The following is a 23,686-nucleotide window of genomic DNA, read 5'->3' on the forward strand; positions in this document are numbered from 1 at the left end:
GAGATGCGCTGCATGTTTCAGAGGTATATTTATCATGCCCTCACCTGCTCTGCCTCGCCTGTCCCCTGACGCCATCTCAAGGGTCATCCATTACTGTAGTCACTGAAGTGTAGTGTGTTATATGAATCCCCAAATAAATCAGTTCATTTAAATGTGTTTACTGCTGAGGGCGAGTGCGTTCCGATGGAAAAATGCTCTCCAAGTCCTTCTCTCCTGCCATTGGCTGTAAGGGGCCACTCATGTGATGCATTTGCTACGCACTTCTGAGTTCCCATGGAAAGTGGGCGAGGGTATGTTGAAAACTGGTTTTGAAATGGTGATGCATTCTCATTACAGGAAATATGGTTTAGGTGGTTTAGGTGAGGGGAGTCATGGCTTGATGCAAAACTTGCGCTGCGGAAATCGTTTTGTTTATAACCTGCGTTTAGATCGCTGTTCACCTAACTGTTCAGATAACAGTCAGGTAGCAAGTTCATTGTTTGATCAAATCTGTTGAAGTTCCTTGAATCTATTTCAGGGTCAGAAGTTCAAACCAAATCAAATCAAATTTATTATAGTCTTGTCCCGATGGTGTGCACGTGTCCGAAACCCATCCCACGAGAGAACATCCATCAAGGGCAATGGAGAAGTAGTTGGCTGGGGTGGAGGTGTGGTGGGCTACAGCAGGGGGCATCAGGGGGTGGTGGGAGGAGCCATGGCAGCTGAGACGGGTTGAGGTTCACCAATCTCCTCATCTCTTCAGCCAGTCGCATAATAGAAAATGCTCTTTTCACACATGGAGGCTCATTCGGACATTTGCTGGACTTTGTACAAGAGAGCTTGCATGATGAATTCTGCGCAGTATTATCTGGTACAACCAATTTGGACATTTGCATTCTCCTCTGGAAATGTTCTGGGTTACCTTGCATGTCTGAAAGGGCCTATAGTAGTTTGAATGAACTAACAATATAACTTTCAAAAACAAGATAATTGATCCTGAAATTGAGCAAACCACAGCATCATGATCCTCTGAGACATGAGTAATATCCTGTTATTCAGGATGTTAGTCTTCATTCTTCTACTTCACTGGCTCCCAGCAAATCACAGTGTGTCTCTGTAGCAGATGAGTAGTGCAAGAAAGTGCTCCGAGCAGCCAGCAGGGGCATCTGACACTATACCAGCACTGCAGCAGTACACACTTACACAAATGCCCCCTCTCCTTCAGTCATATGTCTCAGGTGAAGTGGAAACCCCCTGCCTGGTTACTGCTCCCTGGATTTAGGGCAAGTGGTTTTATTTTTGGTATGACTCGATCTCAGTGCCCTGGGGCTCAACTCTGAAGCTCTGCACCCTGAGAACACAGAACTGGAGCTGCCACACATACCCTGCTAACTTCTCACAGGTAAATGTAATTAATTATGCATGCCCACTTTCTAAACAAAAGTATTCATGAAACATACATTGAAAACATTTATCCATAAATACACTAGTCTCTACATAGCATTTGCTTCTATAATGCATTATGAATGTGTGCAGTGAGAGATTTCTGTGGTTTCTTTTTTCCCTTCGCACAGAAACTGCACTTAATAACTTAGGTTATTAATATTGTTTATTTAGTTTAACAAGTTATTAATTACTCTTTCTTTTTTTGAGCTGGGATGGAAAGTATGCCACGTATCTGCGCTACCAAAGCCAAAAACGGTGGGGGTGCAATGGTTTTAGATGTCAGTTCAGGTCTCAGATCAGTGAGATGCTCTAGATCTGTTCATATGCACCAACAGAAGTTATTACTGCATATCCTAGAACAGTGTTAACTTAAAAAAGATAAAAGGTGGGATTGTTCTTTAACAATCACAAAAAGGCACTCTACTTTCCTTTGATTTGCCTGTATAATTTATTCGACTGCAAGGTTAATAACTGGACAGCAGACATCCAAGTACATTATAATATGAATGAGCAGAGACTATTAGTGAACAGTGTCTTCATATGACTCAAAATACAGAGAGGAGCAAAAATAATCAGGCTAAAATTTAGTGACTTATCTAGATTGCAAGGCTTAAAAGAAAAGACATTTAGTTCAATGCTGAGCATAATACTTTTTAGAGAAATTAATAGAATTAATTCAGAAGAAAGTCCAGTGTCATTGCTTCAGAGATCTTCAGGGTCCTACTGGCCTGGAAGAGGAGAGATATAGAGGAGGGATATTTGGAAATTATTCTAAAGCATTTAGCAAATGTATCATAAGTAAAAGAATGTTGAAAATTATAGACATCCTGAATGTCAAGTCAAATTCCAAAATCTTTTTTACTAGATCAATTATAAACCCTTTCTTACTTAAAGTAAGATAATTAATCAGCATCACAATAGATTGTATAAAATGTTTTCATTTTAAGTATATTTTCAGCACTATTTGAAAATATTCTAACACCTATTTACCCAGCAAAAATGTTTTTGCTTTGCTGTAGTTTTGTTAATTGTACAGATGAGGTCTCAACGCTGAAAAGCATATATTGGTTGTAGGTTGTGTATTTTGCAGCATCTACCAAAGCAATTGAGTAAGGAAAGCTGCTGGTATGTGACCTACATCAATGTGGGAAATTTAAAAACATATTTAAGTATCAATATTCCCTTGTAGGATATCCTGCTTGTGTCAGTTTTAAACATACTCAAAAATATTCTCACAACTGATTAATCTATCTTTTCATTAAATCTTATGGTGAGCAATGCACATTTATGAGTTGAGGTGCATGTACAACTAAAACATGCTAAATGTCAAACGTGTGTGTGTTTACTGTAGGAAGTGAATTGCTGATGGCTGTAAATTATGGTAGCCAATCAGACCTGCTCTCCCAGCAATACCCCCCTCCCCTCCTGCCCAAGCCTGGGAAGGACAATGCCCGTCTGCAGAAGCTTATCAAGAAAAAGTCCAAGAAAATAGGTGGCTCCTCCACTCAGACACCCATACCGTTCCGGTCAAACTTGTCACCTGTGAGTGAGGCGAGTGCAGATCAGGAGTACAGTGGTCTCTCCTCTCCCCCTGCAACCCCAGAGACTCCTCGCTACAGCAGGACACTTGACTCCTTTCTGACTCAAGAGTCAGGCTTTTTTCCCAGGGCTCTTGACTCACACAACTCTAGCTTCCCATACCTTTGCTCAGCCTATAGTCGTCACTACAGTTCCACTCCGACTCTGTCTTCACAGATATATTCAGCTGCTATACCATCATCTGATCGCCAAATAGCACCTCTCTATACATGCTCTTCTTTTTTGTTTGATGATGACAGCGAGCTAGCCACAGATGTTGAACCTGCTCTGTCTTCTGAAAAAGCCTTCAAGCAAATATTCACACCGAATACACCAGAAATCTCTAACACTGCAGAAAATCAGGAACCACAAATCCCTGTATCATTTAATTTTGTTCAGACAAATCCTTCTGCAGATACTTATATAGCCTCCATTGAAACACAAGCATCAGCCTTGACTCAGCCAACTGGTCCACATTTGGCTCCAACAAGTGCTCCTACATTTGTCCACAGAACAGTAAGCCAGTCTTATGGAGGTTGGTCTACAAATATTGCACGTCCACTGGGCAGTTATCATCTGAAAAATGATCATGTCATGAAAACAATTTCAAATGAATCTCCTGCATCATATGGATCCACTGACAAGATTTTAAATATGAAGAACTCATCAGATTTTCCGCAAAAGACGATGTATACTTCTAAGGCTACGTTTTATGAAATATCAAAGCCACTTCCTCAGAATAGTAGTGTATTAAATTCAACATATCAAGTGTCTGTTTCACAAGGAGTCAAACTAATATCCTCAGAGACTAAAGGATCTGCAACTAAAGGATGTATAGAATCAACTTTTTTTGATCATCAAAATCAGAATGAACAAAATTCCTGTGCTAATAAATTTTCTTCACACTCTGCATCATCCAAGGATGTGCCTGTCTTTGTGCCTAATACTCATGGAACCAAAATGCAGAATGATCAGGAGATAATATCCACAATACCCATTATTTCACCAGAGAATTTTCCAGTAAAACTAAATAATGAAATGTTGGAACCAGCTGTTGAACATAGAGTGATATTATCTACACCCAATGGATTACTTCACTTGGACACTGAAGAAACACCTGCAATTTTTAAAGAATATTCTAAGAAACACTTGACTTCAAAACTGCCAAGCAGTAAAATTTCATCGTCTAAGACTTTCTCAACTGAAACTTGTATGGAAAAATCAAGACAACATGAAGTGTTTGCCTCTACATCTAAACAGGAGTATAATATGTCTGAGGATTGTGGTTTACATATACCAGTGTTGACATCAAAGTCTTGTTTAGTGACAGCAGAAAATAGCATTTCAAGAGCTACTCCTCATACATATCAAATACCAAACAACCCTGTCTATTGGTCACCCAAACCTTCAGTACAATTCCTTAGACAAGAGAAACCTGACAATGTACAAAGTCCTCAGAACATCCCTAAAATAAAATCAACATACTATGGATTGACTCCAGCAGAATATATTGCTTATGGTGGAATTAAAGCTAACACATGTAATGGTCGGCCAGAATCTCTGCTTCAAACATCTGACAGTCCTAAACATGCACAAAGTAATTCTTTAATGTCCAAATCAGCTATTGGATTATCTAGTGATTCATTCTTGCAAGCTATTTCAAGTGATGAAGTGTTCACTGAAATGTCTGAAATCTTAGAAACTGGCTTGCCACAAACTTCAAAACCACAAATGTCAGACTCCTGTGGAACATTACAGGCTATAGATTCTTCAAACATTCTAAACAGCAAGGCACAACTGATAAAATCAATCAAAAACCCTACTCCAGATACAGTAAAGCCTGCTTTGAAGGAAAAATGTGCTAAATCTGGAATATCATCATTTTTAGCTGTTAATCATGAATCTGTAAATTCTGCCAGTGTTGTATGTGGGGTAGAAACTCAAAGAGCACCTACCCTAGGAGATCTGAGCATTGGCACCTCTTCATCTATGGCATATGAAGAAAAAATGCCAACTAGCCCTTTTCCCATGGCACAGTCAGATATTCCAAACTTAAACACGGCTGGATTGTCAACAAAAAAATTTTTATCAATACAAAATATTCCAATGCAAGCAACAGGGGCAGAGAATTTATCAAAATCTGTATATCCGACAGAAATATTTGACCCTGTCTCTGTGCTGACAGCCCTTATACCAGTTCCATCAAAGTCCAAAAAGGATTCTGTTTCTCTAGAGACAAAACTCACTGAAACACAAACAAATCCCAAATCTTCTAGTACAGTCAATTTGGCTAAGAACTTCTCCAGAGCAACAGACAGCCTGACATCAGTTAAAAATGGAAGTAAACCATTGCAGTCCACTAATACCAAAGTACCTGAAATGCTACATACACACACTAGGGAGTCCATTATAATCACTGCTGATTTAAAAACTACTAGCATCCCAGGTACACCAAATAAACCAGGAGCTTTCTCAAAGCCAGCTTCACCTAAAAGTTCAGACTCTTGTCAGATAGATTGCTCCAAGTCAAACTCACCTATACCTGTATTGTTTTCTTCAGTACATAACTCACACTATTTGGAAACCTCAGCAGTTCCTAGACTGTTGACTCAGAACAACCAAAGAATTGAAAGCTTTTATGTGCCTTTTCAAGATGCCACAGCTCCTCAAATTCTAGAGCAAAATTGCAATACCACAGTTTCATCAGACAACCAGCCACTCACCAAACTTGCTGTGAACACCAGCAGTTCAAGGAAGAATACTCTAGACAGCCAAGCAGCCACTGTGAATATAGCTACAAACCAGCACCTTAAACCCATAGTCAGGAATGCTGCACACACTACAGAATGCAGCACTTCTATTACAGACCCAAGACCTTGCATATTTTCTGCTACAAACATTCATCACTCTATTAAAGTTGATACAGAAGCAAGAGCAGCAAAACAACATAGTGTTGACAAAAATTCATCCACATCTTTATCAAATTCAACCAAACCTGAAGGTGTGGTCATCAAAGACATAGACTTCCCTTTAAACACATTAACAGAGTCTAAATACTCTGTAGAACATTCTATATCACATACCAAATCACTTAGCAGGGAAGCATCTCTCAACAAACCAATCAGTACCAGGAACAACCTTGCAAAAGCGTTGCTTAAAGCAGCAAAATCTGTTACATCCTCTATAGATACAGAAACAAAAATTCCTGTTAATGTCACTATTCCATCCAAAACAAAGTCTACCATAGAATCAGAATCAGAAATGCCAACAAATTTAAATGAATCCAGTACTATTACATATGCTGAAGTGTCTGATCCTGTGACTGTTCACTGTAAGACTCTCATGCCCAACTTCAGAACAGATTCACCCACAAACACGCAAGCTACAACTCCTCAAACTGAAGAATCCAGTGTGAATAGGACCAGTCTACATAATGCACAGGACATGGCCAAACAACATATAAACTTTGAACACCCAGAGGTTGTGGAGAAGGGAGGCATGAAGAAGGCAGAAGTAAGCCCAAAGCAGAAGCCTAAGGGCCTAAAAGCAAAACTTAGTGGCTGGTCCCGACTGAAGAAGCACATGGTAGTGGAACCGGAAAAGCCCAATTTTCCAGAGCCAGAACAAGAGAAAGAGAATGACAAGACCATTGGGTCTGAAGAGGAAATGATGAGTCATGATGTGATGGAAAAAAAAGCAGCCCCCAGAGCTCTGAAAATGTGGGATGCTGTACTCTTCCAAATGTTCTCCACCAAGGAAAACATAATGAAGCATATCCATGGCAACAAAATTGAAGTAGACAAGAGAAAAACATCAAAAGACAGCTCACCAGAAGTCCCGTCATTTGTGCATCGCCTACCAATCCTTCTCTACAGTCCTCGCTTTGATGCCCGCAAGCTAAAAGAAGCAGCTGAAAAACCTCTTACCAAAATTGCCACAGTATTTGAGAGGAGTTTGTTACACCGTAAAAATGAAGGGGAAGAGCCAAAAGACTTTAACAGGACAGCCAAAGGATTTGGTACAGCAAAAACAAAGACAAGTGATCTTTAGTTGTTCCACAGATATAATTAAATAGTAATCATTAAAATTTGGGATATGTCAATGACTAAATTGGGAGAAAACTGGTAAAAAAAAATAAAATAAAATCCAGTTTATTTTAATTAGTAAACTAGAAATATTAAGGTTTTAAAATGAGAGGAAAATATTCCCAAATATTTGAACTGCAAATGAGCCAATTTTTGGCATTTTTATGGAAAGGAAGTACTGTAGTTTAGTTTGTAGGATTTATAGCATTTGGCATATGCTTTAATCCAGAGTTATATACATATAATAATCAACAGACATCAGGTAATCAAACCCATGACTTTAGTGATTAATAACTTGAGCTACCTGATACCAGTTGAGCTACAGGAGTACCATGTACTTGTCATTTGTTTTGATTTCACATATTACAGAGAAGAAAATGACTAAATTTGAGCTGAATGCAGTGGACATGGACTAAACTGTAACTGGATACAATGATGTGACTACAGAAGTAACAACTTTTTCAGGAGACCTACAGTGCCAGGCCAGAGTCCTGTTATAATAGTCTCTGCACTCTAAGTAAGACTGGTACATTCCTGCACTTGCAAGGAAGGAATGAGGGAGTGAAGGCTCCAGCTGATCAGGCTGTGGCAGACAGTTGACAGAGACACATGATACATAATTTGGGGTCTGAGAAAGAATGAGAAAGTCAAAATAAAGAACTGAGAGGACAGCTGGAGGTCTGGTGAGCTAGGAAATGTTCTAGCACAGAATGGTTTAGAATGTGCCATCTCAGCAAGATGGCATCAGTGCCATGAAGTGGAACCGGTATTAGAACGTTTATTATGATATTACAAAGGCTAAGCTTCTGTTCAGAGTGGGAATGGGTGGTAAACAGAGATGGGTTTATTTTTCATGCATGTTTTTGAGACTTTTTATTATAGATATTTTGTTTCATAAAAGGTTAGTTTTGTTTCCTGATGAGTGGTGTAGATATAAAAATGTTTGACATCAAAATGTTACATTAATGCCACTAGTATTTGTCAGGGTTAATACTTCAAATGAAAAAGCTTAATTTCTCTGTTATAGTAAATCTTCACAGTGGTTGAAATGTAAGCAATAGTTAAAATACAAAAAAATATATACAAAATAAATAAATATTTGACAGAATTGGTGCTCCTATTACTGGTCTCTCTCTATTTTTGTTGTCAGAAGTTATTTATCAGTGATTCTGCTTGTGTTTTTATTTTGTTTGTGCAAATATTTTGTGTAAGTACAGAGTGCAAACATGCACAATGTAAATGATTTAGTCATGGTCATTTCTTGTTTTGTTTTTATGTGCTAATTAATATGGCAGCTTTAACCCTAGGTTTCATTCGGAATATTTCGAGGCCAAATTGCTTTTCACCACCGTGTGATTAACTGATGATTATCTCTGCACATATATGCACTCTATATAAAAGATCATTTCATTCAGTCCAAAATGTTTAAGTGTAGTAGACTAGAGGCAGCAGCAGCTGTTTCATTTACAACAGCAGGGTGCATTCACAAAGGAAAGGAACATGGTGAAAAGCTCTCACCTTACAAAGGAAAGGTGCCGATACAAATAACTTACAAGAACTTTTTATAGACAAGAGTCTATAGCTTTATAAACCTCCTGCTTATAGCTACACAAAATAAGGAATAAATGCAAATGCTCAGTAAAGATTTGATCAGCTGTCAGATTACAGTATAAAGGGCACTTTCTTACTTTGTTTTCTATTTGTGTGATTGATACTGTCACTATCACCAACCAAAACCTTTTCATATTTCCCATGGCCAGTCTCAACAAATTTGAACTTCTTCCCCAAGCTTGCCTAGAGTGGGAGGAAAACAAAAATAAAAGTCTAATATTCATATTTATTCATATATTGGAGTAAATGAAAAAATATGTACATTTCATGGTATCTGTTAAGTCCATAGAGCAAAGCTCTGTAGTAGCCTCCACTTTTGTTCAGAATGGCATTGAGTGCTTTACCTTCCCTTCTGGTTTCTTTGTTGAAGATGTCTCCAGTGTTTCCCACATGGTCTTTTTGAGTCGCACATCACCAGACTTCACCTCATTAGGCTGATAGGAGAGAACAGCTGTGGTTGGAACATTTATCGTGTTTTATTCACTCATTAACTATTAGTAGCTAAAGCTTCAGGTGAAAGGTCTTAAGTGAAAAATTATTTGTTCTGCAACCAACCAGCAGATGACTGTATCAGTATGTTGGAGGGTTGAGTGTTACCTGACAGCAGGAAAGACTAAGTAGAACAGCATATATAGCCAGAGTAGAAATAAGAAAGTTGAGGGTAAGTTGGAAAGAGATGAAGATCCAGCAGATAGAGACTGCAATGGGTAGATTCTTAAATGATTAAAAACTTGAGATTTTTTCATTTAGCTTTTGAGGTCCAGGTTTTACTGACTGTTGGTTTGGAAGAGGGGCTTTTGCAATGGACATCAGGGCTACCCTTCACCCATTGAGTGATCAGATCTGCCACACCCACGTTCAGGCCTTCAGTATCCTGAATTAAAAATCACAAAAGTATTCCTAAAATTCCTGTTGCATTTCAAGCAAGAAAATTATGATTTGATCATTTTCCCCATATTACATATAAGTTATTAAAGAAATAGTGTTTTATTATAGTGGAAGTATAACAATTTATAATGCAGTGTTATAATAATGTGTACACCTTTATATATTTGGAATATAAGTACAAATCTAGTATATAAAAAATTAGATAGAATTTTGTCCAACTTAGATGATGGTATTTAAAATAGTTCTAAGTAAAACATCATGAACATAGTAACAAATTCACATACTACTCAAATAATCTAGTATTCAGTACTCATATTCTCATTAATTCAGTCATATATACATGTACCTATTCATCCATGTTTTCAACTGCCCATTTTAGTGAATCCACATATAAGACACTACGTCCAACAATTACGGTTAAAAACACCAGAAGGAACATACATTGGGGGTGAAATGCTCAGTGCCATTGTTACACATTACCCCAGGACAAGGACATCTCATTAGGAGCTTGCCCAGACATTGTCTGGACATACAGGCATGTGGGAGCAATACACACTACTGAGTCACGTTATGAGTTGCCATAATGACTGTGTTTTCAATTTTTATTTAGATTTTTGGTATGATTCTGAATCCAGCCCTCATGGGTTGAAGATTTTGGTTTCCATTGTAATGTTATTTTGTTCGCAGCGAAGTACAAAATTTATATCAGTAAACATTTTCAGCTTGAATCTTTCATTCATTGAAAGCCAATGTGTGATTTAAGTGTTCCGGTATAGGCTTAGATATGTGGTTTAATTCTGATGGCAAAGCATTAACATGGCAGGTACCTTAGTGGATAGAACCTTCTGGTTCTGGTTCCAGGTTTCTCCCACCTCAAACAAGTTCTTCCGGGCCGCTAGAGGTTCTGGGCTGGCTGCTAAGTCCATAAGAACTTGTTTTGTGTCTCTTGCTTCTTGACCACTCAGCTACAGATGCGCATACAGCCACACCCACACAAACACATGTACGGTGTTAGATGGGTGACATTCTCAGCAAGCAGCTGAAGACTGACTCACTCATTCCATTTCTCATAGAGGAGTCAACGAGTTGCTGACACTACAACACACTTACAAGAGATGCTCATCCCATGTCTGATAATGGAAATGGATTACAGCCACACTCATTCATTGCAAGGGTAGAATAATCACAGATACAGTCATAACTAGCAATCCTTTTCAAAGTAATACGAGAGATTGGATTTTGGCTCCTGGACTGGATTGTCCAGAGTACTCATTGTCTTGATCCAAATCTTAAGCGTTAAATGTTAAATGACATTTGTGAAAATGCCATCGGTATAATCCTGTAGGTGACTCTTTCTGTACCTCAACTGCGTGGTTGTACTGTTCCAGTCGGCTATCAATCTTAGAGATGGTCATTGGCGGTTCAGTCTTCTTAACGCTGTTACTGTTTTAAAAAGCACATTTAAATTTCAATCTGATGGTTCAAATAAATTTCATTAATAACCACACCTCTGTAACCAAGAAATGATCCTAATTAGTGAAAAGGGGAGCTTTTTCCAGGGTTGTCTCTGTAGACAATATAACCACATCTGAGAAGCCTTGGTGAAGCTTATTTAGCAGGGATGTGCAGAGCACAGCATTTGTATAAGTATTTATTTAGGCAGCAAAATAATTTGTATTTGTATTCAAATAGAAATGGAAATACGTGTCACAATCCTGTTTGTTTCATTATGCTTCAATTTTAGGATATTGTGTGTTAATTTTAGTATATGGAGTGTTAATATAAATGCTCTTCAATAAACTACTGAAGATCACTACAAGTAGTGTCAGAATGCAGTTTCTTCTCTATTTTATATTTAAAATGTTTAAAAATCCATGTTGCAAAATGGGGTTGGGGACAGGAACTGCATGGTCAAAAATACACTGCTAACTATGGAAGAAAGTTAACTAGCAAACAATAGAGCTAGCAATGGAGCCAACTAGCAATGGAACTTGCTGTCTGCAAAAAGGAGTGTAGCCTAACAGGCTATGCATTTATCTCAATCCTTGTCAAGATAAATAGGCATGTACATAGATGCCATGTGTAAATAGGTGACAACTGTAGATGCTATTCAAAACAGTCACACAAAAGGAAAGCCTACTTCTACACTGCCAACAATACAGGCCATGTTACAGAACTCATATGAAAATGCTAGCCTAATCTCTTTCCAGTCAAACACACTTCACTGCAACTGCAATAGCAGTACAGCAACTGTGCCAGAATAGCTATAAATAGCATTCTACTTCTCGAGTGTTATATCTGCAACTGTGTGACACCGTGTGTGCTGATTTGAGCAGTGAGCACAGCATGCAGGTGAACTAGCTATTAACTACTCTGACAAAGCTGACGTGGGAGAAAGCTCTTACTCCTGGTCAAAAAGCACTGCCAGTCCAACCAGAAAACAAACAAAATACCAATGTCATAATAAACTACATCAGGAAACCTGTTAAGATAAAAAAAAAATAATAATAATCAAAAAACGCTGCTCATTTTCAGTACCTGTTCTCTCTCTCTCCTCTACTCTCTCCCCTCACAGTCTAACACCACAATCCAGAACATGTTCTGCTGATCTTGTTCTGTTTGCTAACCTCACAAATCACTCTAACCACATTAAGCTTGAGAGAGTTTATGTTTTATAACTAAACCCACCTATTCTTGACAGAGCGACTCAGACATTCAGTCCTCTCAGAAATCTGTAAGTGAATAATACCATAGCATTAGAAACACATTTAGCTCCCCCTTGTCTGGATTTTTAAATGTCTCTATGTGTGAATGCAGGTGAATGCCTTTGAGTGTTCAGCAATATGCAGACATGCAAAGCCATTATACACATATACACACACAAGCAGCAAGCCAGTGACTCACCGAACACACATAACCTTCTGTCAGACCCTCTGTATCCTCATCCTGAAACCAGCAAGCACACACAAATGTACACAAAGCCACACACATACACATACATGTGTGTGTGCACACACACACAGGCACATAAAGAGCTACACATACACACTCAACATCTCAGCAGAGACTTTGATGACCACATGCAACAAACAGAAATAGCTCAGTGTGCTTATGTATATGTGTGTGTGTGTTTTTTTTTCATTTACTGACAGAGAGCACATCACCTAACACACACACACACACACACACACACACACACACACACAGAGAGAGACCCACACAAATTTGCACATGTTGGTAATCACAATGCAGGTTTGACAAGCAAGTTTAAGGTCATCAGCAGTGAGGCTTATTAAAAGATTAATTGAGATCATAGCCCTATTACCAGTAGCGCTCTATAACGAAGTTTACCATTGTTGTGTGGTCTACCGTATCACAAAACTAACTAAATTGACTGATCTGTGTTCAGGAAATGGTTAATGTGTGCAAACCTTCATGAAGCAAACCTTCATGAATTCCACAAAATAAAGCGAAAATATTTAGTTCTGAACTCCTGTAACTAATCTTAAAATAAATGTGCTTTGTAGACTCTATTAAAAATATATCCTTTATAAGAATAGTTCTTATAGTGTTACAAATATGTCTGGCTAAAGCTCTGGCCTTAGAGTGGAAATTTTTTTTTTTTTGCATATTTAAGTGCTTAACAGATAGTATAAGGTTAAACAATTTTATATATATATATATATATATATATATATATATATATATATATATATATATATATATATATATATAAAATTACTAAAGGAATTCTAATAAAAGATTATACCATTGCATTATACTCATATTTGCCTCTGTTATAAGTATTGAAATGTTATGTCGTATGGTGTAATGCAAAGTTGTGTCCAAGGACATTGCACAAAAATTATCTACTGCAATCCAAGTGTTGCTTTGTTTAACGTCATCTTAAGAGCTACATTGCACAATAGTTGTTAATGCAATGAGTTGTCACAAATACTGTTACAGTTGTACACAGTAAAAATGTAATGTCAGTAAATAATAATCAATAAATAGATTATCATGAGCTATGCTTTGACGCTGTTAGGTGTTGTGTTATCTGTGCAGCGTTTACCATGAGAGTAGGACTCAGAGGGCTAAAAGGTTCATCTGCTTCAGAGCTAGACAAACTTAGCTTTTTTATCCTCTCCATCACATCTCTTCTCTTTCTCTCCCTCTCCTCTTCTCTCATCCTCTTCACTCTCTCTTCTTCTGTTTCCTCTTTCATTCTCCATTCTTCAGTCTGGGAAAATAAAATGGATTAGAAATCAAATTAATCTTGATGACAAATATTTTAGAGTGTGGGTGTGTTTTTGCGTATGTCTGCAACTGTGTGTGGCTTTGCGCTATATGTGGGCCTGTGGGCATACTCATATGTGCGTTAGTGTGTGTGTGTATATACCTCTTCTTGAAATAGTGACTGTTCTTCCTTCTCACTGTGGTGTGGGTTTTCACTGATCTCTAACCCTGTCACAGGCTCTCCCTCAACCAAACTACATAAGAGAGAGAGAGAGAGAGAGAGAGAGAGAGAGAGAGAGAGAGAGAGAGAGAGAGCGAGAACAACTTTAATCTGCATAAAGCAACATGACAGAAAAGGATGAAAGATATTTTATTTTACCTGTTTGCACTGAGCAGAGAGCTTTCCACAACAGAGTCCATGATTCATGTGACTTTGCTTTATTAACTGAACATAGGAAGGATGCATGCTTGAAGGAAGTTGTGTAACACACCTAGAGGTGGCTAAGCCTTTCACAACTCAGTGAAATGTGGTATGTACAATTTTTAAAGGATTATAACCATTCTGATACAGAATCTGCTCTTGTTCACCTAATGAATCATTGTAATTAGGTTATGAAAAGATAAAATTATCCTATATGTGTTCTCTCTCTGCAAAGTCTGTTTCATGACATAGTATTGTCTAAAGAGACAGACAAAAAGTACTTCAAGCTATGTATTATTTTTTTATATTTTAACTTTATTTACTGATAAGTTTTTTGTCTGTAGTGTATCAGTACCATGGCATGCTCTTTAAAGCTTCTTCCTGCCGAGCAGTAATATCACATCTTACTTCCTGTTGGAGGCGTGGTTTTGAGGTACAAGTAATCCTCATCTCTTTCCTCTTTTCCCTCACCTGGCACCAAAACAAAACGATCATCCTCTATTGTTTGTAAACAAACAATGTCAGTCTACTAACTGATTTACGTACTGAAAGAAGTAGAGTGGGATTGCTTAAATGACAGTGATGACAACTACTTGCACTTTTGCTTGTGTTGTATCTCTGACTCTCTCTGCTCTTAATTTGCATGTCCTCCTGCCTCGGTGTCTCCGATACCCAACCCCTTCCTTTCGCCTCTGTCATTACCACCATGCCGGACTCCTCTCTTTCTCTACTTCTCTGCTCTTCTCTTTCTTTCTCTCTGCATTCACCAGCCTCAACCCACTCATCCTCATCTTCCTCTCCGTCCTCATTTCGCTGCTGAGAAAGAGGAGGTGGGGTCAGGCAACATAGGGCAGAGTTGACATGGCCATTCGAGCCATTTATTTGTTGTTTACTGTGTTGGGCGGAGCTGTTGAATTGAGGCTGCAGTTGGTGGGCATTTAATTGTGCTTCCACTTTTCGAAGATTGTTTGTTTGACTCTGTTTCTCCACATGTTGTGAGAAACCAATGAGGACATCAGCATCCTCCAGAGATAACAAAGAGTCTTGCTCTCTTTCGCACCTGAAGAAGAAAGATGTATTCATTTTCCACAACAAAATATCTACATTACCAGTAATACTGAAAGATACAGGATTACTTGCGCTTATTTAAATATTTCACTACTATTGATTAATTGAATCCTTCTGTAATTAATTGTTGTTCAGTATTATACTTGTGTTTGTTTTAGAACTCTTTCAAGGTATCGACATTGACTCCTGTATCTAGCAGTATCCTGGTTCAATTGTAAATTGTACTCTGTTATGTGATACTGGTTAGGATGCATTCTATGAGTAGATAACCAAACAATTTTTAACCCTCTCTGGTTAAGAGCATCTTCTAAATGCTGTAAATGTAAATGAAGAAACCCTTAAAAGAGCAGTGTGCAATGGGTGGGGTCAGTGGATAAAGAACGTGGCAGAAAATCAAGATATCTTGCTACATTGTGCAGCATTCTGAGAAACTACCACTCCAGTTGGCAGGTGTTAGCTGCTCTGGGCAAAAGCATAAGCTAATTGTAAAAATATAGTAATAACACTGGGGATGGAATATTATCAGGGGAGAAAGTGTGGGTTTGATTACACTCACATAGTCAGAGAAAGCAGGTGTCAGCCAGAGCTCAGGGCCTGAGACTCCATGGAAACCAAACAAACAAACTGACACTTGTTTCCTGTTTCTATCCCTAGGCTCTTATCAGACACCTCTAACGCTGCTGTTGAATCATTCTCCTCTTTTTTAGTCTTTGTATGATAGATTAACCACAGCATGGTCTGAAATAAGGACTGAAATAGATTGCATTCATGTTTCAGTAGAAACATCTGAATACTGTGGAGTTGGGTTACAATGGACAATCAAAATTCACTGGAAGTGGTGGAACCCCTTAGTAGGGGGCTATTCCTTTAAATACAACACACATCCATACCATCTACCAGCATGGAGAAGAGCCAGTGGAATTTACCCTATAATGTTTGAGACAACAACATAGACCATGTTGTGGGTGATAAGAGGGGGTCAGCGGTCATGCTGGCAGAGGATAAGACCACATGAGCTTGCATTACTGACGGGCTATCCTGGCACAGTTGAGGCTTGCATCTGTCTTGTGCAGACACCGTCGAACTGGCTGCTCTCGCACGGCATCGGCGTTCCCTTTCAGACTCCTGTGCATCTTCCAAGCTCCGCTGAACTGTGATCCTGGGTACATATACAAACATACACACACATATACTGTTTATCGACAGATACATAGTATGTTCTTGTTGGTGACTTAAGCAGTATTGGCTCCTGCACTACTGAAATGCAAAAGATTATAAATTAATCATTCTGCGGTAGGCTAAGTTACTGAATGTTCTTCGAGAATGTTCCTCTGCCAATCTTAAATCCTTTTTGTCAAAATCCTACAATATCACATGGGTGTAGTCTATCACATGATGTAGTCAAATGATGCTATATTGCTACTGAAAATAAAAATATACTTAATGTGTTTTCTATACAATTCACAGAATATGCAGTTTTAGAGTTCTAATTGATTAAATGCTATATACTAATAACTTTTGTTGTTTTCAGTATTTAGTAATACAGTGATATATACTCAGGGCCTTTACTTTTGTAGTGGTGAATATGTAAGGTCCCAGGTTCTCTGTGTAATGTCAAAACCTGTACTTGTATTCTGTTATCACTAAGGTAACACATCTCCATGACTACCTCAGGGGGCAAGACAAGGGGTCACAAGAGATAGAATGGCAGAGGAACAAAGCAGGAAATGAACTATGAACAATAATGGACAGGACAGGAAATGCAGACAGGAGAGGAAATGCAGATATCATGCTGACAGGAAATGTTTCTCTGACATCCTGTAGACAAGTTGACCCCACAAAAGCGAGAAAATCAATTTGGTTCACCAAGATTTGTGACCACACTGAAGAACATAAAGTCTTTATTATGAAAACTTTCTTATTTTCCTGTCACTGTGGAAACATTTGTAGTTGTCTTCAATGTGAGACAATAAAACTGAATTCATCATAGAGTATGTTTATGAATACAGTGTTTTGGGAGCATATGATCCTGACATGTGATCTAAGCAGCAAAGCAGTCAGGAAGTGTGAGTTTACTCCCAGCTTTAGGCAAACATGGTGAGGCAAACACCCAGACCTGCCTACTCCAAGGACACATCTCGTCTGGTTAAATCAAACTCACCTCACTTTTAATTATTGTCACCTGGTCATTCCATTAAACTCCCCATTTTAACCAGACACAGCGAAGTATTGCATTTCCTGAGATGCACACTGAGTGGTTTCTGGTTCTCGTCCTGGTTCTTGAATTCTGTTTTCCATGCAGACTAAGCCTCCTGTCTGATCCCTCGGGACTTCCTGGACTCTGCCTATGCGTGATGACTCTGTACTGGATCGAACTGGAATTGGAATTTCCTCATACAGGCCTTCAGCACCTAAGGCACAGAGCTAACCCCACACCATCTACCCTTCAACAGCCTGCATAAAAAATTAATAAATATCTCTCACACTTAGATCCCCACTTCTCTGAGTGTTTATTATCATGAAAGTATACAAAACATACAAAAGTATACTTAAATGCAAAACTATGAACAGTTTGAGGTAACAAGGAGCTGTACAACATGTCTAAAGATAAAATAGATAGTAATGTTACATTTTTGCATTTTTCCATATCATATGTTATCGCGCTTTGACTAATTTAGTTTGCATTGTATCAAACTACTGTAGGAGAAATTTTATTGACTGTGTAATTAATATGTATCCTGTTTCTTTGTGTTTGCAAAATTACAACAAAGGTCTAGACTGAAATAAAAATTGCAATCTGAAAAGCAAAGGTGAAAAGTTCTTTTCACCTTTGTGCTGTGACAGTGATATCTCTTGCCGCATGCAGCTAAAATGTTTTACTGCACTGTAGTGCAATCTAAAACAAATAAACATTTTACAGATAGCATAAAATAAACAAAATCCATTTGGAAATAGAAGATCGCAACACAACTGCCCACCATGACTTGTGTTTGGCTAATCAGAATCTGATGTACGCAGAGAGGCCGGGATCAGATGTTTGGAATCTTGCTTGGAATTGCTATCATTATCTACAGGGAGCCCCAAAGCCATAAGTGACAGCATTACCTTTAGCACTTCTATGTAGAAATTCACTACTGAAGTACCAAAGCCAGACATAAATTTGTGAAACTCATGGTGGCTGCAAAAGTGAAAGAGTAACATGTATTACATAGCTGACTGTAACTAGAAACTCTGAAACTCTAGAATAACTGAAAACATTTGACTGGGTGTGCAATGTCAGCTCTATTCTGCAAAGCAGATGTTGGCTGTGAGTCTGTATGTCATTTATGTGGTATGCAATTGTACTTGTGTTGACAACTCAGTAAAACCTAAAAAAAAGGGCACATTTTTTAAAGTAAGCTCTTTCTCTTGCAGGATTTTATCACCCATTGTATTGTGATGTTAATATTTTGCAGATTACAAGCTTTTGTTGTTGTAATTTTGCCAATTCCAGAACCACTGTGACCCACATTATGACCTGCATAGTGGAAGGTCTGCTGATCAGGGGGGTTGTGGGTATGTGTGTATGGGCTTCTGCAGATACATTTTGACAGTGGGATGGGCCAAAGTGAATCATTAGAGAAATTCCAATTCCAACAATACAGGAACCCGTTAAAGTAAGTCAGTACCCTTTCTGAAGATGCCATTTGTTAAATGTACCACCAACAACCCCACTCCACATTTTCTGCACTGCACTTCTAGCATCAGTCACAAGCTTTATTAGTCTCCCCAAGATTACATTTACCATATCAATGCAAAGAAGAGAAATTCAAATAAACACACGCGCGCGCGCGCGCACACACACACACACACACACACACACACACACACACACACACGCACGCGCACACACACACAAGCACACACACACACACGCACGCGCGCGCACACACAAGCACACACACACACACACACAAGCACACACACACACACACACACACACACACACACAAGCACACACACACACACGCGCGCGCACACACGCACGCACGCACACACACACACACACGCGCGCGCGCACACACACACAAGCACACACACACACAATACTCCTGAACTTAGTTCCACTTACAGCAGTCAATACAATTACAATGAATCTGATAGAAATATTACATCATATGGATCAAGAATGAATTCTAAGGTTGTTTGGCCAAACGAAAGAGTAATTGTATGGAAAAATGTGAATCTCACAAGCAGAGTTTTCTAAAACATTTTCTAAGACATTATCTTACTCAAGTTATTCCTTTAATGCATTACCAAATACACATTCACACCCACCTCTGGAGGTTCAGCAGTCCCTGCTTTCTGGAGTGTTGTCTTAACATGGACATCTGGTCTGCCTGACTCAGTCGATCAACACACTAACAACAGCAGCCTTTATCAGTCTCTTCTGTAGTCTATCAGCAGAATATTTCTATACAAAATAAAATGTTAAATTAAATATCCAGATTACACTGGATATTATACAAGTGCTCTGTCTCGCTCTCTCTCTCTTTCTCTCTCCTGTTTCTCTTTCTCTCTCATTCTTAGGTTTTTCATAGTATCCCTCCTCACTAGCACTCTCTTCCAATCAGTAGGTTGGAAAATCACATGACTTCTTTGTGAAATGAAAAACAGCTCACTTAATATATTCACAAAGAACTAAGTGAGATTTTCATTTATGTGGCACTCAATGTGATTCTTTTTTTATTTTATTTTAATTAATTTAGACTTAATCACTTGATACTGAATTCTCTACCCAGTATTAAATTATGCATGAATTATGCACAGCACCTTTCCTCCTGGATTTGAATGTAACAAAATGACAAAACTGATCCAGTCAGACATGCTGTATTCTTTATAGTGAGCCACAGGGAAACAGAAAGGCTGTAATTGCTGCCCCCCCCCCCCCCCCCCCCAAAAAAAAAAAAGAAAATAAAAAAAAATAAAAATAAAAAAAAAGATTATTATTTATTTTATATTTAAATATATGAGGAAATCATTAAGGAAAAGCTGTACAGTTAAAAGCTATCATTGAAATATTTATTTATTTATTTATTTTAAGTGTGTTTTTCCCTGTTACAAAACTATTGAGTTGTTTTTTACTTCTAAAACAACTTCAGATGTAATTTGCTTGGATATAAGCATTATCCTTATGTGTTCCCAGTGTGTATTACAATGTAGAGGGTGATTTGAGGAATAAAACATTCTCCAAGGTTCACTGATGGAGGATTACATACATTGCCTGGTGTCACCAACTGCTTTAGCCTCTAAAATGACCTGACCTAAGGTGTGTTATCCTAAGGTGTACATCTTCTATATGTAGGAAGAAAGTGGGTTAAGGGTTTTCAGTCTTTGTTTCATATTACAAATGTTGTGATGCTGCCACATACAATATTGGCCATCTTGAGTTGGAACAACTTTGTCTAATATCTGATAGTTACAATTTCTCAAGGGTTTGCTTTCCTGATTGATCTTACTTAATAGTGCCCTCTGCTGGAGCAACTGGGACAGAAAGTACTTCCTGTACATTTCTGTCCTTCCTGTTAGATTACAAATGGGTGGGAAGAAGAAGAAGAAAAAGGGAGACACAGTTTCCACATTGGAAGTTGAATTTTGTCAGTCTGGTGACTTTTAGAGGCATATGGAATTATCCTGTTTGTGGATCAAACGAGTTTTTTACCTCTGAAATTTCCCATGAGTTGGTAAGATGACCCCTTTTCAATTTTTGTCTGGCACAGTCCTTTGGGATACCTGCATATTTTATTTATTTTTCTATGATAATAAACAAATGTTTGCTAAATAAACAAAAGCTTCCTTTAAAAAAAATGTTTCTATTATCACTGGTCCGCTTAAAAAATAAAATATTAATTCTAATACAATAAAACATTAATTCAAATAAGCATTGATACAATAAAAAAGTAAGATTTTTTTTGTTTGTCTATACTTCCATGTATACAAAATCCAATGTTTAAAAAATCCTGCGTCTCACTTTGAGTGCTTGGCCGCATTTACTTTCCTTACAATTGTGCCTTCTTTCCGAGAGTGCAGTGCAACATTTTTGCCTGGGATTGTGCTCTTCTGAACAGAGACTGAGAGAGAGATAGAGGGATCAGAGAGTGAGAAAGAGAGAGAATGGTATAGTAAAAATTGCATTAAGCGCAATGCTTGTACAGCTGATGAAGCACCTCTGTCCAAAATGTCAGTTCACTCCTGGCTAACACTGCATGATATAAATAACTCAGAACAAAGTTACAAATATCAAAGTTACAACTATCTACAAATATCTGGCTAATACATCATCAGAAACATTTAGTTTTTCAATAACCAGCATTTTAGTGATTATTATAGTCGTAACAATGACACATACAATTACACTGTATCAACATTCCTCATTATTAAACCTAATCCTGAAAATAAAATAAAAAACCACACATACTTTGTCAACTCCACTGTCAACACTATATGTCAACACAATCTGTATGATGCACAAAAATGCACAAAATTGATGCATAAAATTGTACAAGACCCCATTAAATTCTTACATTTCTTACACTCTCCAACACATAGACATTGCTCATAAAAAAGTGACCAGGGTGTCATATATGAGCAAGACAAGAAACCATGAAACAAAATTAAATAAACCAACATAAACGTACATTAGGAGCTTAGATGTGGCAAAGCTCAAAAACAATGGAATTGTATGTTTACAAGGCTTATGTGCAAACTCAATAATCAAAACTGTTCTGAAGGCAGCTCTGCGTTGGAGGCAGAAGGGATGTAATTGGTTAACAGTCAATAGGTGGATATTTTCAAATACCACTCATTCACCCCGCATGGTTCTTCAGCTGTGACTTCCAGAAGTGACTTTAAAAGTAAGTACCGCAGCAATACACAGATCTATTAGAAACATTAGTATCTGTTCAAAACACTTTTGCTACTTTGAAGTTATATTTAGTGTAATTGAATTCTGCAGCCCACCTTAAGTAGCGCTGTGTAAATCAGAGGATTGTCATGTTGATGACATTTGTTGATGTCCAGAGTCAAGGACTCAGATATAATCTTCTCTTTTACAAGGGGAAGAATATAGAGCAGCTATCTGTGGAACTGACACTAGTGTTAGGTTGACACTAGGGTTAATGTTAGGAAACTAAAACCATCTAAAAAAAATTTATTAAAAAAAAAACAACAAAAAAAAAACCATATAACAATATAACAACCAAATAAAACATTTAATTAAAACAAAAGGCAAACTACAGTTAAAATTGTGATGCAGAGCTAGGTTTGTTCTGCCATCAAAGCAGAGCTGCGTTCAGAACAATTTTGATTAATGATTTTGCACATGCACATTTACGAGGTACTGCGATAGTATCAGTGGCCATGTTTCCACTCAAGTGATTGTTTTCTGAAAATTGCTTCAGCACCTATAAATGTTTATCGATATAAACTGTGTTTGTAGCGATTTTAGCTAGAATTATAACAATATCCATACATGGACATACATGTTTAAGTGTTAAAGTCATTTTCAGAAAATCAGCTGAATGTAAATGTGACAATTGTAATCAAAATATGTACAATCAGTGCTATTAATGTAAACATCACAACAGTGAAATATACATTTACAAAATACTAGTTATTCTGACCCTTAAAATAGTACTCCCAAATAAATAGGTGGCCACCGGACATGCTAAAATTAGGGTGCCAGAATGTGCCTTGAGTTTGTAGGCCTGACATCACGGGCCAAACTTAGTGTGTGCGCTGCTGCTCCAGCTCCTCCTTGAGGTAATTTAAGAATGACATAGTGAAGGACAGGAGACACAGAAGCAAGGATGGAGGGATAACCTTAGAAGGAGTGAGTAGGATATCGAACAGGCAAGACTTCACAAATGTGACTACAAAAATAATATCTACAGCACTGCCATTGACATTTCTGAGGATTATAACTTACTGCTTTAAAAGATGAGGAAAATGACTCTGAAGGAATGTGAGCGTGCCTTGAATGTTCTTCCACATTTTCGATAGGATATGAATTTACTTAGTTTAATAAACTTTAATAAAGCTACTAATTTTTTTTTTTTACTGTAATTGTGTAATACTCCCACTTTAAGCAGCACTAGTATGTACACCAGAGGGTTGTCATTATTGACGTGGAATGAAGCTAAAACAATGTGAAGTATGAAGCTTAAACAATGCCATTATGGTCTGTACTAGAAAAGATCTATCCGTTTAGTGACAAGTGTTTCTTTACACCTGACCAGGGTCAAGGGTCTTTAAACAATAAGGGCCAGGTTCAGACCCTCAAAATAGATATATGTAATTTATGGCTGTTTGTTCTAACAGCACCCTCTCAGGTTCC

General features: G+C 37.9%; 2 protein-coding genes and 2 long non-coding RNA genes across 8 annotated transcripts in view; 3 read left to right on the forward strand and 1 right to left on the reverse strand.

Annotated features, from left to right (window-relative positions):
* The first annotated feature begins 1,077 nt into the window (after positions 1-1,077).
* Positions 1,078-8,196, forward strand: LOC145653188 (uncharacterized). The gene is made up of 2 exons (XM_081706141.1): positions 1,078-1,381; positions 2,777-8,196. Exon 2 carries the CDS (start codon positions 2,791-2,793, stop codon positions 7,051-7,053), a length of 4,263 nt encoding a protein of 1,420 aa, XP_081562267.1. The 5' UTR covers positions 1,078-1,381; positions 2,777-2,790; the 3' UTR covers positions 7,054-8,196.
* lsp1b (lymphocyte specific protein 1 b) lies at positions 1,850-19,888 on the reverse strand. 4 transcript variants are annotated; one of them, XM_027010469.3, is made up of 14 exons: positions 19,630-19,888; positions 16,343-16,471; positions 14,791-15,304; positions 14,600-14,715; positions 13,987-14,077; positions 13,660-13,827; positions 12,492-12,533; positions 12,276-12,319; positions 10,949-11,030; positions 10,415-10,552; positions 9,475-9,573; positions 9,044-9,133; positions 8,777-8,882; positions 1,850-2,153 (listed from the first exon to the last, which is right to left on the reverse strand). In XM_027010469.3, exons 1-14 carry the CDS (start codon positions 19,680-19,682, stop codon positions 2,146-2,148), a joined length of 1,680 nt encoding a protein of 559 aa, XP_026866270.2. In that variant the 5' UTR covers positions 19,683-19,888; the 3' UTR covers positions 1,850-2,145. The 4 variants fall into 4 exon arrangements, with proteins under 4 accessions (XP_026866270.2, XP_026866272.2, XP_026866274.2 ...); XM_027010471.3 differs by having other exon boundaries at positions 14,842-15,304; positions 19,630-19,887; XM_027010473.3 differs by having other exon boundaries at positions 16,239-16,471; positions 19,630-19,649.
* LOC113577688 (uncharacterized) lies at positions 16,338-17,801 on the forward strand. The gene is made up of 2 exons (XR_003410662.3): positions 16,338-16,475; positions 17,615-17,801. It is a non-coding gene; the product is annotated as an uncharacterized LOC113577688 (long non-coding RNA).
* A 993-nt stretch (positions 19,889-20,881) lies between the features above and the next one.
* Positions 20,882-23,686, forward strand: part of LOC145653261 (uncharacterized) — a 7,581-nt gene continuing 4,776 nt past the window's right edge. For both annotated transcript variants that reach the window (XR_014119646.1, XR_014119647.1), the window contains exon 1: positions 20,882-21,035. This is a non-coding gene — a long non-coding RNA (uncharacterized LOC145653261). The remainder of the gene's footprint in view (positions 21,036-23,686) is intronic.

Source organism: Electrophorus electricus, chromosome 23 (assembly GCF_041902795.1).
Source record: "Electrophorus electricus isolate QZ-2024a chromosome 23, ASM4190279v1, whole genome shotgun sequence".
Lineage (NCBI taxonomy): Eukaryota > Metazoa > Chordata > Actinopteri > Gymnotiformes > Gymnotidae > Electrophorus > Electrophorus electricus.